At 34.0% G+C, this 14,843-nt stretch overlaps 1 protein-coding gene across 8 annotated transcripts in view; it reads left to right on the top strand.

The window, feature by feature from the left end:
• Nucleotides 1–14,843, top strand: part of LOC110673711 (protein FORGETTER 1) — a 56,572-nt gene that overhangs the window by 16,959 nt on the left and 24,770 nt on the right. For 6 of the 8 annotated variants that reach the window (XR_002498526.2, XM_021836873.2, XM_021836872.2 and 3 more), the window contains exons 9-17: nucleotides 1,591–1,651; nucleotides 1,743–1,824; nucleotides 2,594–2,722; nucleotides 2,868–3,011; nucleotides 3,547–3,646; nucleotides 3,728–3,859; nucleotides 13,104–13,174; nucleotides 13,244–13,416; nucleotides 13,533–13,626. Coding sequence is in view for 7 of the 8 variants with exons in the window: in XM_021836873.2 (XP_021692565.2) it covers nucleotides 1,591–1,651; nucleotides 1,743–1,824; nucleotides 2,594–2,722; nucleotides 2,868–3,011; nucleotides 3,547–3,646; nucleotides 3,728–3,859; nucleotides 13,104–13,174; nucleotides 13,244–13,416; nucleotides 13,533–13,626 (986 nt within the window). In the remaining variant the exon portion in view is untranslated. The remainder of the gene's footprint in view (nucleotides 1–1,590; nucleotides 1,652–1,742; nucleotides 1,825–2,593; nucleotides 2,723–2,867; nucleotides 3,012–3,546; nucleotides 3,647–3,727; nucleotides 3,860–13,103; nucleotides 13,175–13,243; nucleotides 13,417–13,532; nucleotides 13,627–14,843) is intronic. The other 2 variants (XM_021836874.2, XM_021836870.2) reach the window with 1 other exon arrangement.

Below are 14,843 nucleotides of genomic sequence, written 5' to 3'. Positions count from 1 at the left end.
TTACGATTTTGTGTTTAAGTTCGCTATTTGGGATTCTAATAGGCTAAGGTCATGACTTTCTAGCAAATAGCGTAAAACAATAGCATTGTTGCTGATTTTGGGTTTTAAGGATTTTTATTTTATAGTTAGTGTTTTTTTCCCCTTTAATTTTTTCCTTTAATTTCTATCATCATTTAGAGAATTTTCTTTTTATTTTTGGAATGTTGAAAACTTTTATCATTTTAAAATATTAAAATTAATTTTTTTATCATCATCAGAAATTGGGCGAAATTTAACTAAGAAAATAAAAGTTTCTGAAGTAGGCCCTGAACTTAATTTTGGGCCTAATTGGACAGAGACCAAAAGAAAGGAGCTGAATTGAGCTTTTGGTCTTTTATGATTTATTTCATGATGTCTTAAATGAAAACAATAAGTATAGATGAATGAATGTATAATGAAGACTTTAATTTGTCTCCCACTAAATTGTCGTCATGGCTGTGTTTGGAAGTTATATTCATATTCATGTTTAATGAGTTATATTCTAAATAGTAGCATTATTACTTTATCCGTCTTTGACTAATTGAATTTGCAATTGTTTAAATGTAACTATTTTTTTATACTGCAATTTAATTTATCATTATGAGATATTTTCATGTAAAAATAGTGCTTTTATATTCATGGCTTTTTATTTTTATTTTGTTTTATTTTTATGCTGTTAGCACTTTAAGAAAATTTATTTCAAAGATGTATGGAACCCACTTTAAAATAAAAGATTTAAAATCAATTTCATAATTAATAGTAGCAATTTAAATTAAAAATTAATTTCATAATAAAGTGTCGTGGGATCTATTTTAAATTAATAATTAAGTTAGCGTTGACTTTATATTAAATAAAAATAAAAATAAATTCAAATTCTTTATTGGACAATTTGAATTAAGCTTTATTTCATAATTAAATTTCTGATGGTATCATTCATAGGGTAGCAAGGTCTCATGATAAAAAACTGTAGGACGTAAGTGTAAAAGCTCAAAACCACGTAATAAAGAAATTGTTTTATTTTTTATTTTTTTAGTTTTAACCTTGATGTTCATCTGTGCGTGGCTGAGAAAAAATGACCCACCCAACAATAATGGAGATTAGGATCAGGATAAACAAAAACAGAAAGAGAGGAAAATAAGATGAAAGGAATTTTACTTGGCTGTATATCGTTATGAAGAAGAAGGTTGCAGTTGCTTTTTTTTATAGAGAGTGGGGATTTCCTTTTTATGGTAGGAGAAACCCCTTTTTATGCTAGGAATAGGAAAAACCCAAAATTACAAGAATAATCCTTATAATTAGGTCCTACAAAAAAAGAAAAAAAAATCGGTTGATTGGCTGGACCAAAAGTTATTCTTTAGCTGGAGGTGTTTTAGTGTGCAATAGCTACTCTAAACATCTGTATATTGTGTATAGTTTTGAGTGTGTGTGGATTTAAACATTATTGAATTTCTGTCAGGGGCCTTTCTCTGTCGCGCTTTCTATCCTGCCATTTCTATTTTTATATCACTTCTTGGATACCTTGTTCAACAATAATTTAGCTAGATCTTCTGGGGGAAAAAAATACATGTACAGGTGCTCTTGAAAAGGGGGGTGTAGGAGCATTGGAACTTGTTGCCATGGATATGAAAGCAAGGTACTAACGCTTATTGTTTTATTATATACAGATATATTTATTGCATATACCATATTATAGTTTGATTTTTCTATTTTGTTTCAAATTTTAGGGGAATGTATGTATGTCGTACCCTTAGCTACAAAGGGGTTGAGTTTGAAGTTGTTGAAGCACCTTTAGAAGCTGAAATGATTGTAAGTGGCATAAATTTGCTTCTATTTATAGACAGGCAATTGACACTTAAAAGAGTATATACTCCTTATGAAGAACTAAAGAAGGAATATAGTGATATTCGGAATTTTATTTTATTTTCAAGATTTACTTTCTAGTATTTGCTTATTTATAATTAGTTTCCCCCTTCTTCCCCACATTGGCAATTGAGGCTTGAAGTGAAAATTACTTAAAAAAAAAAGAGTCAATATAAGAAATGTTTTTACCTTGAGCAAAGATTATTGAAACTTTTTAAAATATCCAACTGATGGTTTATAGTGTAGAGGCAATTTGCTAGTTCTAAAGAAATTCATTTTGGCAACTGATGCTACCCACTGCAGCCCTATAACAAATGTGCCTTGGGGACATTGTTACAATTTTTTATGGCTTAATAATTTGTAAATCTTCATAAAGTTCTTTACTTATTTTTGTTAAACTGATTTTAGGATATTACCTGTTTATTATTAGTATGGGTTTTTTTAGGGAGTTATTTTTGAATGAAGCATGGTTTACTTTGACTTCCTTTTGAGCTTAAGATGTGAAAATATAGTTTGAACCTTAATGTGTGTTTTATACGCTTACTCACTGATCCCAACTAACAACATTCAGACTCTGCTAGGTGGGGATGCTAAAGTTAATTTTTTTTTTAATTTTTATATGTATTTGCATTCCATGTATGTATGCATTTGTGTTATTGCTATTGATTTTTTTCTTCTTATCTTCAATTTTCTCATGCATTTGTAAATTTCCTAGGAAATGTACAAAAAAGCAGCAGAATTTTGGGCTGAGTTGCGAGTGGAATTGCTTTCTGCAAGTGCTTTTCTTGCTAGTGACAAACCCATTTCTAGTCAATTGTGGAGATTATATTGGTCAAGCCATCAGGTATATATTAGCTATTGCTGCTTCATGTTTTGAATTGAACCAAACTGTAATCAAATTATTGTACGCGCACCACATGATGTTTTGAATTTGCCTTTTTTGGGTTTTATGATTTAATGTAATATATTTTTTCTCACTTCTATGGCAGCGTTTCTTTAGACACATGTGCATGTCAGCTAAGGTTCCTGCTACTGTAAGACTAGCTAAGCAAGCATTGATGGAAGATAAGTGTGTGGTTATTGGCCTCCAGAGTACTGGAGAGGCTCGAACTGAGGAAGCTGTGACAAAATATGTGTGTCTGTAATCTATGATGTGCTATCTCCATTTTCTTTGTGGTTGTTTTTAGTGTCTATTGTTTAATCACTCATTTGAATGGTTCCCTCTCTTCTTCCTTTTAATGACTCGTTTCAATAAAAGATGAAACCACATTGAGATAGTGATAGATGAGTGCATGGAGTAAAAGGTATGTATTCTAAAAGAACCTAATGCATAACTATTGAAACAAAAGTGCTATATAGTCCTACCAAAAATCCACTATAGAAACTCTTCAAAGCTTTAAAAGCAAAGCATTGAATGTAAAACATCTTAAAGAAGCCAAAGTAATTGCAAAGATAATTTGTGGGCCTTCAAGACCCTTTGCATTTTGTTTTCCCATCCATGTACACTACACAACTATTGAAATAGTCTATTTCCAAGAGAGTAACATAACTCCTACTTGTCATCTTTATATATAAACTCTTTATAGTATGCATAGCAACTCATTGGATGCCTTTCTATTCTTTGTCATGAGTAAGATCTTGAATTCTTTTCAATGCTTTCTGTTGTAGGGTCTTGAACTTGATGATTTTATATCCGGACCCCGTGAACTGTTGCTAAAATTTGTGGAAGAAAATTATCCTTTACCAGAAAAACCTGAACCTCTCACAGGTTTGTTTGGGTTTAAGTTTTGTGTTGTTTGTGTCTTCTGTATTGTTGCGCTAGCTAGATTTGGCTTTCTTATTTTTACAGCAGAGGAAGGTGTGAAAGAACTTCAGCGGAAGAGGCACTTAGCTACACCTGGTGTTTCACTGAAAGGGAGAGTTAGAAAACTTGCAAGATGGAAACCAACAAGTGATGGTGAAAGTGATGAAGAATCTGAAAGTGAGTTTCTCAAAATCTAGGTATTAATTATTCCAAATTTATTGAAGTTATGTACTCAACTCAACTTAGTGTCAATCCTCCTAGGTTCTTGTGCATTTGCTACCTATAAAAACCTATGTTGGTTTTAGGGGGGCAGGTGGTGAGTTAGGAGGCTCAGTAAGCATAAATTACTTAAAACAATCATATTTTCCTTCTATCACATACACACGAGTGTATCAATCGCATGAATGCGACAAATCTCAAACATTTGCAAACATGACAGCCATGTCACCGGTGATTCCCCGATAAACCAATATGCCCTTCTCATAAAGAAGCTTCTTGGGGCTTCCTCTTTCTATTTCCGATATGCTCGGCTCATAAAGAAGCTTCAGTACTTTCTCTTTAAAACATATATCATGTGTCAAGGGCCTCGTAGGGTCCTCACTTGGTCTTTCGGATCCGAAACATACATAACATCACATGATCTTATATATCGTTTAGGAGTCGGTGCGTCATCCATAACCTACCTCACATCATAGACGTTATGTAATTGCAATAAAATATGGTTCTAATGCATTACACTCTAATATCAATGCATTTCATGATGCATGATTATGCTTAATGCATTAATTACAATAAATAAAAAGCATTTGAAATTCAATTAAGTAGTTTATACTTACCTCTTGTGTACTTATAAATTATTCTTACCCCTTTGATCTGGCACGTAGACTTTAACTTTATTGCGTTTTTCCTAGATTCTCCGACACCAAACTAACTCAGGGCTCAACTTCTTTGTACTTCGATCACTAACTCTGAACAAGTGGTGAATCAACAAAACACATGAATTCTATATACAAGACTCTCTAGAAACATGATAAGAACATTAACCCTTGATTCTATACTGTCTAGGCCCATAAAATTGGTTTCTAGAACCATAAAACTGAATAGAAAAGATAAGCAGGCAGAAGCAACTTTGATTGCCGAAGACTTGTATTTCAAATGCCCTCAGGAGGCAGTAGCCTTTTCGGCTGTCAAAATAATGATTTCAGTAGTCAAACCTGAGAATTTTCAAAATTTCAAATTCGATTCTGCAGTATCCCAACTTGCCAAAACAAACAACCAAACTCAATAGTCCCAAAACATGTAATTGGTAGGTTGAATCCCTATCTTCTATTGGCTTTTTATATCTTAGCGTTCGAAGGGACTTCGGCTGCTAAAAGTCTTTTTATCTAAAAACACATTTAAGGGTCAGTTCCAGACACTGTGGTTTTAGGGGTGTTACAAAAAGTCTAGTTGATCATGTGGTAAGAGGACTTTGTTTCTTGAAATTGTTGCAAGAGTTAAGTCATGTGGGGTGATGTTGGATCTTGAATGTGATGATTTGATAATAAAGATGTCCCAACATTTCCTTAATGGTATAAGGGATTATCACCTTGAGAATATCTTTTCATTCATGGAAATCATTATGACACTTGTATTAGAAGAAAGTGAAGATACATCTGTAGAATTGCTTTCTCCTCTTTTAGTTATTTTGAAAAGGAGCAATATGGAATTTCTATCTATTGGCTGTTGGTTGTAAGTTGGGAGAACGAGTACTTGAAAGTTGTGCTAACAAGGTTAGGCCTTGCTTGCAACATGCTGTGAAATCTTCAGGTATTTCTTTGGGTGATTATAGTGAAACTATAGCCTCTATATGTCAATTTGGTATTGTTGAGCATTTACATGTTGATGAATCTCACTAGAGCGAGCGGTTGATGAAGTCAAGCAAGAAAAGCTTGAGGAAGATATGTTGGGGAACAAAGAGGATCAAGCCATGGAGACCTTGAAGACTCCAATGGAAATTGAAGGTTTTTAAAATTCTCTTGTTCCTATTGAATCAAAGAGTTTTTCAACCGTTGTTTTGGTTGATTTTCTATGTTCGGATGTTTTCAAGGTCGCAAAGAAAGGCATGAAGTTCTTTGTTTCAAGTTCATTGCTATTATCCAAGAAGATAAAGTTCCTTCTTCAAATTAAGTTCCTAATTCTTCCGTATTTCAAAACTCAACGTTGAGTTTTCTCCAGCAAGGGCAGAATGATTGATTATAGGAAGATTCAAATTCAATTTAGAAATTATGTTGATTTAATTTTAATTCTAGAATTAAGAAGTTTAGAATTTTATTAGCTTTAGAGTTTTTTTTTTTCTTTTCATTTGTAGAAAGAGATGATTCTCATTGATTTCAATTAATCTGTACATGGGTATATATATACAATTGATTCCTATAATTGTGTTCTACTAATTAGGAAGAAATCTTAAATAAGAAATCCTAAATAGGAATACAGAATACAAAATATACAGAGAAATAATATAGTGATTGACTTTCCATAACATAGTGATTGACTTTCCATAACACTCCCCCTCAAGTTGGAGCATAGATGTTAATCATGCCCAACTTGTTACAAATGTAGTCAATCCTAGCTCCATTCAAAGCTTTTGTGAAAATATCTCCTAACTGCTCTCCAGTTTTGATGTGTCCTGTTGAGATGATCTGTTGTTGAATCTTTTCACGAATAAAGTGACAATCAATCTCAATATGTTTGGTCCGCTCATGAAACATCGGATTAGAAGCAATATGAAGAGTAGCTTGATTATCACACCACAATTTCGCAGGCAGGGAGGTCTTAAAACCTGTCTCATCTAGTAATTGAAGTATCCACATTACCTCACATACTGATTGTGCCATGGCTCTGTATTCGGATTCAGCACTAGATCGAGAAACTACACTCTGCTTCTTGCTTCTCCAAGACACTAAATTTCCTCCAATAAAAACGCAATATCCAGTAGTTGACCTCCTGTCAACCTTAAATCCAGCCCAGTCGGCATCTGAAAAACATTCAACATTCAAATGTCCATGATTACCATGTAGCAAACCTCTTCCTGGAGCGTCCTTCAGATAACACAAGATTTGTTCCAAGGCTTCCCAATGAGCAATAGTTGGGGAAGACATAAACTGACTTACCACACTAACGGCATAAGCAATGTCAGGACGAGTGACTGTAAGGTAGTTCAATTTTCCTACCAATCTCCTATATCTCTCTGGATTTTCAAACAACTCACTATCCCCTGCTAACAATTGTAAAGTTTGAGTCATTGGTGCACTACAAGGCTTAGCACCTAATTTTCCTGTCTCTGTCAATAGATCGATGACATATTTTCTTTAAGACAAGAAAATACCCTTCTTACTTCTCATAACTTCGATACCCAAGAAATACTTTAACAATCCCAAGTCTTTGGTTTGAAACTGAGTTTGGAGGAAGGTTTTAAGAGATGAAATACCTGCAGAGTCACTCCCAGTGATGACAATGTCATCCACATAGACTATCAAGAGAATTAGACCAGCCTCAGATTGCCTATAAAATATTGAGTGATCACACTTACTCTTTTGTATACCAAATTCCTGTACTGCTTCACTGAATCTCCCAAACCATGCCCTAGGACTTTGTTTCAAGCCATAAAGAGACTTCCGAAGCCTACAAACTTTACCCAACTCCCCATGAGCAACAAACCTAGGTGGTTGCTCCATATACACCTCCTCCTGAAGATCACTATGAAGGAAAGCATTCTTGATATCCAATTGATGCAGGGGCCAATCATATGTAGCTGCTAAAGAGATAAACAAGCGAATAGAAGTAAGTTTAGTTACAGGAGAAAAAGTATCAGAGTAATCAACCCCATATGTCTGAGCATATCCTTTTGCTACAAGGCATGCTTTTAACCTAGCCACAGAACCATCAGGATTTACCTTTACTGTATATACCCATTTGCAACCAATAGCTTTCTTACCAGTGGGTAAAGGCAATAGTTCCCTTGTATTATTAGCATCTAAAGCCTCCATTTCCTCTTTCATAGCATCACACCAGCCAGGATGAGACAGCGCCTCATCAACAGTATTAGGGATAGGAACAGAGTCTAAAGAAGTAACAAAACACCGAGAACAATAAGACAATTGATTATAAGAAACAAAAGAAGAGATAGGGTAAGTACATGAACGTTTACCTTTACGAAAAGCAATGGGTAAGTCTAGATCAGAATCATGATCAGTATGAGGTACAGGATCTCCCAACGAAGTAGCTGGTGGACGATCTGAGTCAGGAATCTCCAATCTCCTGGAATAAACATGAACAACGGGAGGTCGAGTAGGTCTAGAGACGTATGAACAGTGTGGGAGAGGACTAAACATTGGTTGGACAGTATATATTAAGAGATCATCCTCCTCCCCCTGACTCTCATACACAGATGATGGAGGAAAAAATGGAGTGGACTCAAAAAATGTGACATCTGCAGAAACAAGATAACGGTTAAGAGTAGGAGAGAAACAACGGTACCCTTTTTGGAGCCGGGAGTACCCAAGGAAGACACATTTGAGAGACTTTGGATCCAATTTAGTAACCTGTGGACGAACATCACGCACAAAACAGGTACAACAAAAAATACGGGGTTCAATAGGGAACAAAGATTTTGTAGGAAACAAAGTAGTATAAGGAATATCCCCATTAAGGACAGAAGACGGCATACGATTGATCAAAAAACATGCCGTAGAAACTGCATCCACCCAAAAATATTTAGGTACTTTCATCTGAAAAAGAAGAGCACGAGTTACCTCAAGAAGATAACGATTTTTTCTTTCGGCTACGCCATTTTGGGATGGGGTATCCACATAGGAAGACTGATGAAGAATGCCATTTTGTGTCATATAAGGCTGAAATTGTGCTGAAAAGTATTCTTTGGCATTGTCACTTCTTAATATGCGCACAGAAATATTAAATTGAGTTTTGATTTCATTACAAAAGGCACAAAAGATAGAAAACAACTTAGAACGATTCTTCATTAAATATAACCAGGTAACACGAGAGTAATCATCAACAAAAGTAACAAAATAACGAAATTCAGTTTTAGATGTAATAGAACAAGGACCCCAAACATCAGAATGAACTAACTCAAAAGGAGATGAAGCCCGTTTATTGATTCTAGACACAGAAGGCAAACGATGTTTTGCAAACTGACACGACTCACATTCTAGTACTGATAAAGACTGAAATTGAGGACACAGTTTCTTCATGGTAGACAAAGAAGGATGACCCAATCTACAATGAGCTTCAAGAGGTGTTAAGGTACTGGAGCAAGCAAGCGACCGCGGTACATGATTTTCCAGAATGTAGAGACCACCTGACTCGCGTCCTCTACCAATAATCTGCTTCGTTGTAAGATCCTGAAACAAACACTGGTCAGGAAAAAAGGAAACAGAACAATTTAAGGTACGAATAAGTTTACTAACAGAAAGTAGATTAAAAGAGAATTTTGGTAGACACAAAACAGAAGACAAAGAAATTGACGAAGTCGGGTTTGCAGTTCCAGAACCCATGACACAAGAAGTAGAACCATCAGCTAAAGTAATAGTAGAGGAAGTGAGATTAGACTGAAAAACAGATAGAAGACTAGAATTACCTGTCATGTGATCTGTTGCACCAGAATCAATAACCCATTTGGATGAAGAAGACACAAGGCATGTAGTGAATTTACCTGACTCAGTGATTGCAGTGATAGGGGAACTGGTAGGCTTTAGAGATGCCTGATACTGGGAAAATTGTGCAAAATCCTCTGCAGATACCAAAATAGTTTTCTCAGAGGAAGATACTGTAGAATTCTCTGCTGTCATATTTGCCATCTGTGATCGCTGATTTTTTCTCTGAAGTTGCGGACAATTATATTTTGTATGGCCAGGCTCATGGCAATAATAACAAATGACTCCTCTTGAGTCCTGATTAGAACTAGCCTTTCCATTACGCTGATTACTTTTGTTGCCTGTAATTCCTCGTCTACTTCCTCTTCTATTATCCTGTTGTCCATTTGGATTACGGCTAATAAGAGCACTACTGGCAGGCTGTGAAGATTGAGTACTCTCTGTACGAAGGACCCGTGTGAACGTTTCATGCAAAGAGGAAATCTCAGAACTGGAGAGGATCTGAGATTTAGCAGTCTCATACTTTGAAGGAAGGCCTGCAAGAAAACTCATAACAGTCAGTTGCTCGTTGGGCTCTTTGAACTTTCACATCAGGACTAAAAGGCAACAATACATTAAGTTCCTCATATACCCGTTTAAAATCCATAAAATAAGCCGTGAGAGACTTATCATCTTTCTCAGCACGGTAGAATGCCTTACAAACATCATAAATACGGGAGATATTCCCTTTACGATCTGAGAAAATCTAAGTAATCCATCAATTCCTTAACAAATTCACAGTGATTAATTAAACTAATTACCTCACTATGAATCGAGTTCCGAAGCTGCAAAAACAACCGAGCATCCTCCCTTAGCCAAGTTTGTCGTGTATCATCAGTGGGTGGATCTTTAGTAAGGTGATCATCCTTATCAATGCTACGCAAATAGACCCTAACAGTCTTACTCCACTCCAGGTAATTCGAATCATTAAGTTTGTGTTTCGTGATCTTAGTCATCACCGAAATCACATCAGAAATAACATTCTTATTGTCTGCCATTTGTTGAGACAAAGAAAACTAACCGAAACGCTAATCCAAAATGCTTATAGCAGCAAAATAACCCAAAATCACAAATCAAGCAAATGCCAAAATAGGATCTGAGAGCCAAACCTCAAAAGTCCTTTGATGGTTATACTGGATCAGGCAACAGCACACAGTGGTGGAATGAGGAGGTTGAGACGACGCCGGCGATGTTGATCAGGGTTGAAACGGCCGGTCGGCGGCTAAGGTCTCTCCTAAGCTGGGTAGTGAGAACAAATAGTCACCCTAGATTGATGACCTGCTCTGATACCATGTAGAAAGAGATGATTCTCATTGATTTTAATTAATCTGTACATGGGTATATATATACAATTGATTCCTATAATTGTGTTCTACTAATTAGGAAGAAATCCTAAATAAGAACTCCTAAATAGGAATACAAAATACAAAATATACAGAGAAATAATATAGTGATTGACTTTCCATAACATAGTGATTGACTTTCCATAACATCATTTTTTATTATTGGACTTATCATTATTTTAAGTTTATTAAGGATTTTTTAATTAAAATTGTTTTAGGGATCACAATCCTAATGTGATTAGGATTGCAAACTCTATAAATAGTCTTAGATTTTCTATTATTATTATTATTATTTTTTTTTTAGCTTTTTGATTATGATGATTATTATTGAGACTTAATAAAATTATTGAGAATGTGTTTCTCTACCCTCTTTGTTCTTGAGAATTCGTTTCTCTTGATATATTCTTCCTGTTCTACATCATTAAATATTATAAATATTAATAATAATAATTATTTAAATAAATAATTAAATATATTAGATAAATAATTAGCAAAAACTATGTTGTATAACTTTCTTAAAAAATTTTTCTTTGAATTTCTATCAAAACCACTACAAAATAAAAATAGAAAATTGTTTCTGTTTTGATAATTTCTTTTAGTTTATTTGAAATTTATTTTTATATTTGTATTGATTTTGTTTATTTTTTAAGATTTTAAAATGTAAGAGACCCTCTATTTTTTATAATAATATTTTTTACTTTTTGACCTCTTCTATTTTTGGTCTAAATTTGAATTTAGTATATATATATATATATTAAAAAATAAAATAAAAACAATAAAATTTTAATTTCTTTTGATTTAGAATATTCAATTCAAACAATATCTTGAATTAAATAAGAAAGAAAAAAAAAAGAAAGAAAAGAAAGGAAGGAATTGCATGATAAGATCACTTTTACCAATTACCCTGGATATGGCCAAACAAAGTAAATCATCTCTTCCTTGACTTATTATCAATAGGTGCTAGGTCTATCTTTTATGGATGCAATAAGTTCTTAAGTTGTGATTTCTGATATTTCCATGCATCCATCCTTGCTAGTGTTATTAAGGCGAAAGGCGACACTAAGGCGATAGGCTACCTATGGCCTTAGGCGAGAGGCGAGAGCCTTTTTGTAGCGAGGCGCTATAACCTAAATTGTCTATATATATATATGCCTTTAACTAGCTTAAGAAGTAAAAAAGCATATTGAAAATCATGTCACACCCCCAATTAATAGAACATTAACCATTTAAAAATAAGAAACCATTTGCAAATACATAACACACCTCAATCTAACATATTACAATACCCATTTAATAAAAAACATATCACAATTGACAATTACCCATTCTACAAGTCTCCAATTAATAGGACCTAATTTCAAAATTAAATAACCATTTGCAAATACACATCTCAATCTAACATATCACAATACTCATTTAATAAAAAGCATATCAAAATTGACAATATCCATTTAAAAAATACATATCACAATGCCCACATAATAAACAATGAAAAATTAAAAAAGAAAAAAAAATGCTGCTGCCAGGTAATTAAAAATGGCATGACTGTGAGAGAAGAAAGCATAGAAGAAGAGAGGAGGAGAGAAGAGAAGAAAAAAAAAAGTAAAAATGGAGAAAGAACGCAGGAAAATAAGTGTTGCAGATGCATTTAAAATGCCGTGACTGTGTGAGAAGAAAGAATAGAAGAAGAGAAAAGGAGGAGGAGAGGAGAAAAAAAAAGTTAAAAAGAAAAGAAGAAAAATATGGGTGTTGTGACAGACTTGAGAGAAGGGAAGAATTGAAGAAGAGAGGAGAGGAGAGAGAGGAAGGAAGAAGCAGAGGAGAGAAAGAGAGGAAGGATGAGAGAGAGACATACCTTACTCCATGGGTTGTTCTTCTTTCCCTTTTTCAAGTAGCCGTGGAGTCATGGGGTGAAATGAGAGTCTCCTCTTTAGGGTTTTTAACTCTTGCAGTGTAAAGAATGAATAAAAAATAAAAAAATAAACATTATGTAACAGAGGCGTCGCCTCCCTCGCCTCATGCCTTGCGCCTCTCTCTCCCAAGCGGTCCCCTCATGCAACCCAGGCCAGGCGGAGCCAGGTGAGGCGCTAGAGGGTCCCGGCGCCTTTAATAACACTGCATTGTATACACCCACACCCACACTATTGTCTTCAGTTTTTAACACTTTCATCTAGATTTGTTCTTTTGTTCCTTGTTTCTTATGGGAACTTCTACTGGCATCAACTTTGACTGTATTACTTTACCTGATGCACCTGTTTACACTTGATTCATATTGTGTTTATATGAAACATGGGGCATTAATATCTCAATTTTTTTGGTAAGATAAAAATTCTGAAGAATGCTAAAGTACTTTCATTTTCATTTATTTCTTTTTGGCCAATTCAGCTGACTCTGCACCTGAATCCACTGAATCTGATGATGAGTTCCAGATCTGTGAGATTTGCAATACTGAAGAGGTAAAGTATTCTTGTTTTTTATCATGATCATTTGCAATGTGTTATTATCGGCTGAATTTTCAAGTGCAGGAAAGGAAGAAATTGCTTCAATGTTCTTGTTGTGGCCAACTTGTCCATCCTGCATGTTTAGTCCCACCCATTACAGATTTAGTGTCTGAAGACTGGTCATGTTATTCATGTAAAGAAAAAACAGATGAATTTTTTCAAGCTAGGCAAGTCTATCTAGCTGAACTCTTGAAGAGGTAAATACAATTGAAGATTTATTCATTTATTTATTTATTTACTTTTAAGTTTCTTTAATATTGAAAATACATTTCTGATTGGTTCATATTTTAATAATCTGTGAACTTGTTAATAGGTATGAAGCAGGTTTGGAGCGCAAGTCAAAAATTTTGGAGATAATTCGCTCCTTGGATCTCCCAAATAATCCTTTGGATGATATTATTGATCAGGTACCAGTGGCCAACTTTCTGATCTCAAATTCACTTCCTACTTAGCAAAAATAATACACACACATACACGCATACATTGTTGAAAATGGGTGATGAATTTAATTAAAACAAACATGTGAATAAAAGAGAAAATGAAAATAATTTTTTCTTCATAGGTTATTTGCTTATGGGTTTCTTTCCCATCTAGAGTTCTATTTGGTTGTAAAAAAAGTGTTCAATAATAATCGTCATTAGTTGTTATTGTTGTTGTTATTATTAAAATCTAGTGATTGTTACTATTATTGTTATAACATTATAATCAGCACCATTACTTCTTCTTCCTCTTTTTATTATTATTATTATTATTATTATTATTATTATTATTATTATTATTATTATTATTATTATTAAGTCCTCATGCTTTATCCAATCTTTTAATTAAGTCTTGATACTTCTGTTTATTTATTTTTTTAAAATTATGTTCTTGTACTTTCGAAACTTAGACCTTTTGTCCTAAACTGTTGAATGGCTATAATGCTTTTCTACTAGTGTGGGCAAAACATGGTAGTACTTTTTTTCCAAATCAGCCTGTTATGCAAATATCATATTTTTATATAAAAAATAGTGAATAAATTAAACAAAACAAGCATGTAAATGAAAAAGAAAGAGAAGGAAAAGAGTATTTTATTTTATTTTATTTTGAGATTTTTCTTTTTAATTTCTATATTTATGGGTCTTCTCTACCCCTGTAATTTGTTTTTGTTGTGTTTTTTGGCTCTCTAGTTAATCTTAGTTACAGATTCTGGCTGTATACCTAGTTTTCTGGTCTGCTTATCTTTTAAATTGATCCGTACGCATGACTAGAACCTCAGATCTGTAAGCTGTCTTTCATCAATTCTAGTTGTTTACTGAAGTTGCTGGCTTTCCCTCTTTTAAATCAATTCAAAATCTAGCCTAAATAATCAACCTTGCTTTCTATTGTATGCTAGTAATGAGGGGATGCCCATACTGGAAACTGGAAAGCTTGAGGAAAGCCAATTTCCAAGTTACTTCAGAGATAAGGGAACTGAGGAAATTAAACTCATTTTTTATTTGGATGTAATTTTTCTTGAGTGTTTATTTTCGTATTTGCTTCTTGACTTTGGTAGATCTGTGCTCTAATATTTGTTTGGGGAAATGTGAATTGATATTTATAGATAACAAAATATGTTAAGTAATAGAGCATTGGATGCTATTAT

The sequence above is a fragment of the Hevea brasiliensis genome, chromosome 11, assembly GCF_030052815.1.
Source record: "Hevea brasiliensis isolate MT/VB/25A 57/8 chromosome 11, ASM3005281v1, whole genome shotgun sequence".
NCBI classification, from domain to species: domain Eukaryota; kingdom Viridiplantae; phylum Streptophyta; class Magnoliopsida; order Malpighiales; family Euphorbiaceae; genus Hevea; species Hevea brasiliensis.
Note: the sequence above shows the minus strand (reverse complement) of the source record. Positions and strands in the feature narration are given on the sequence as shown.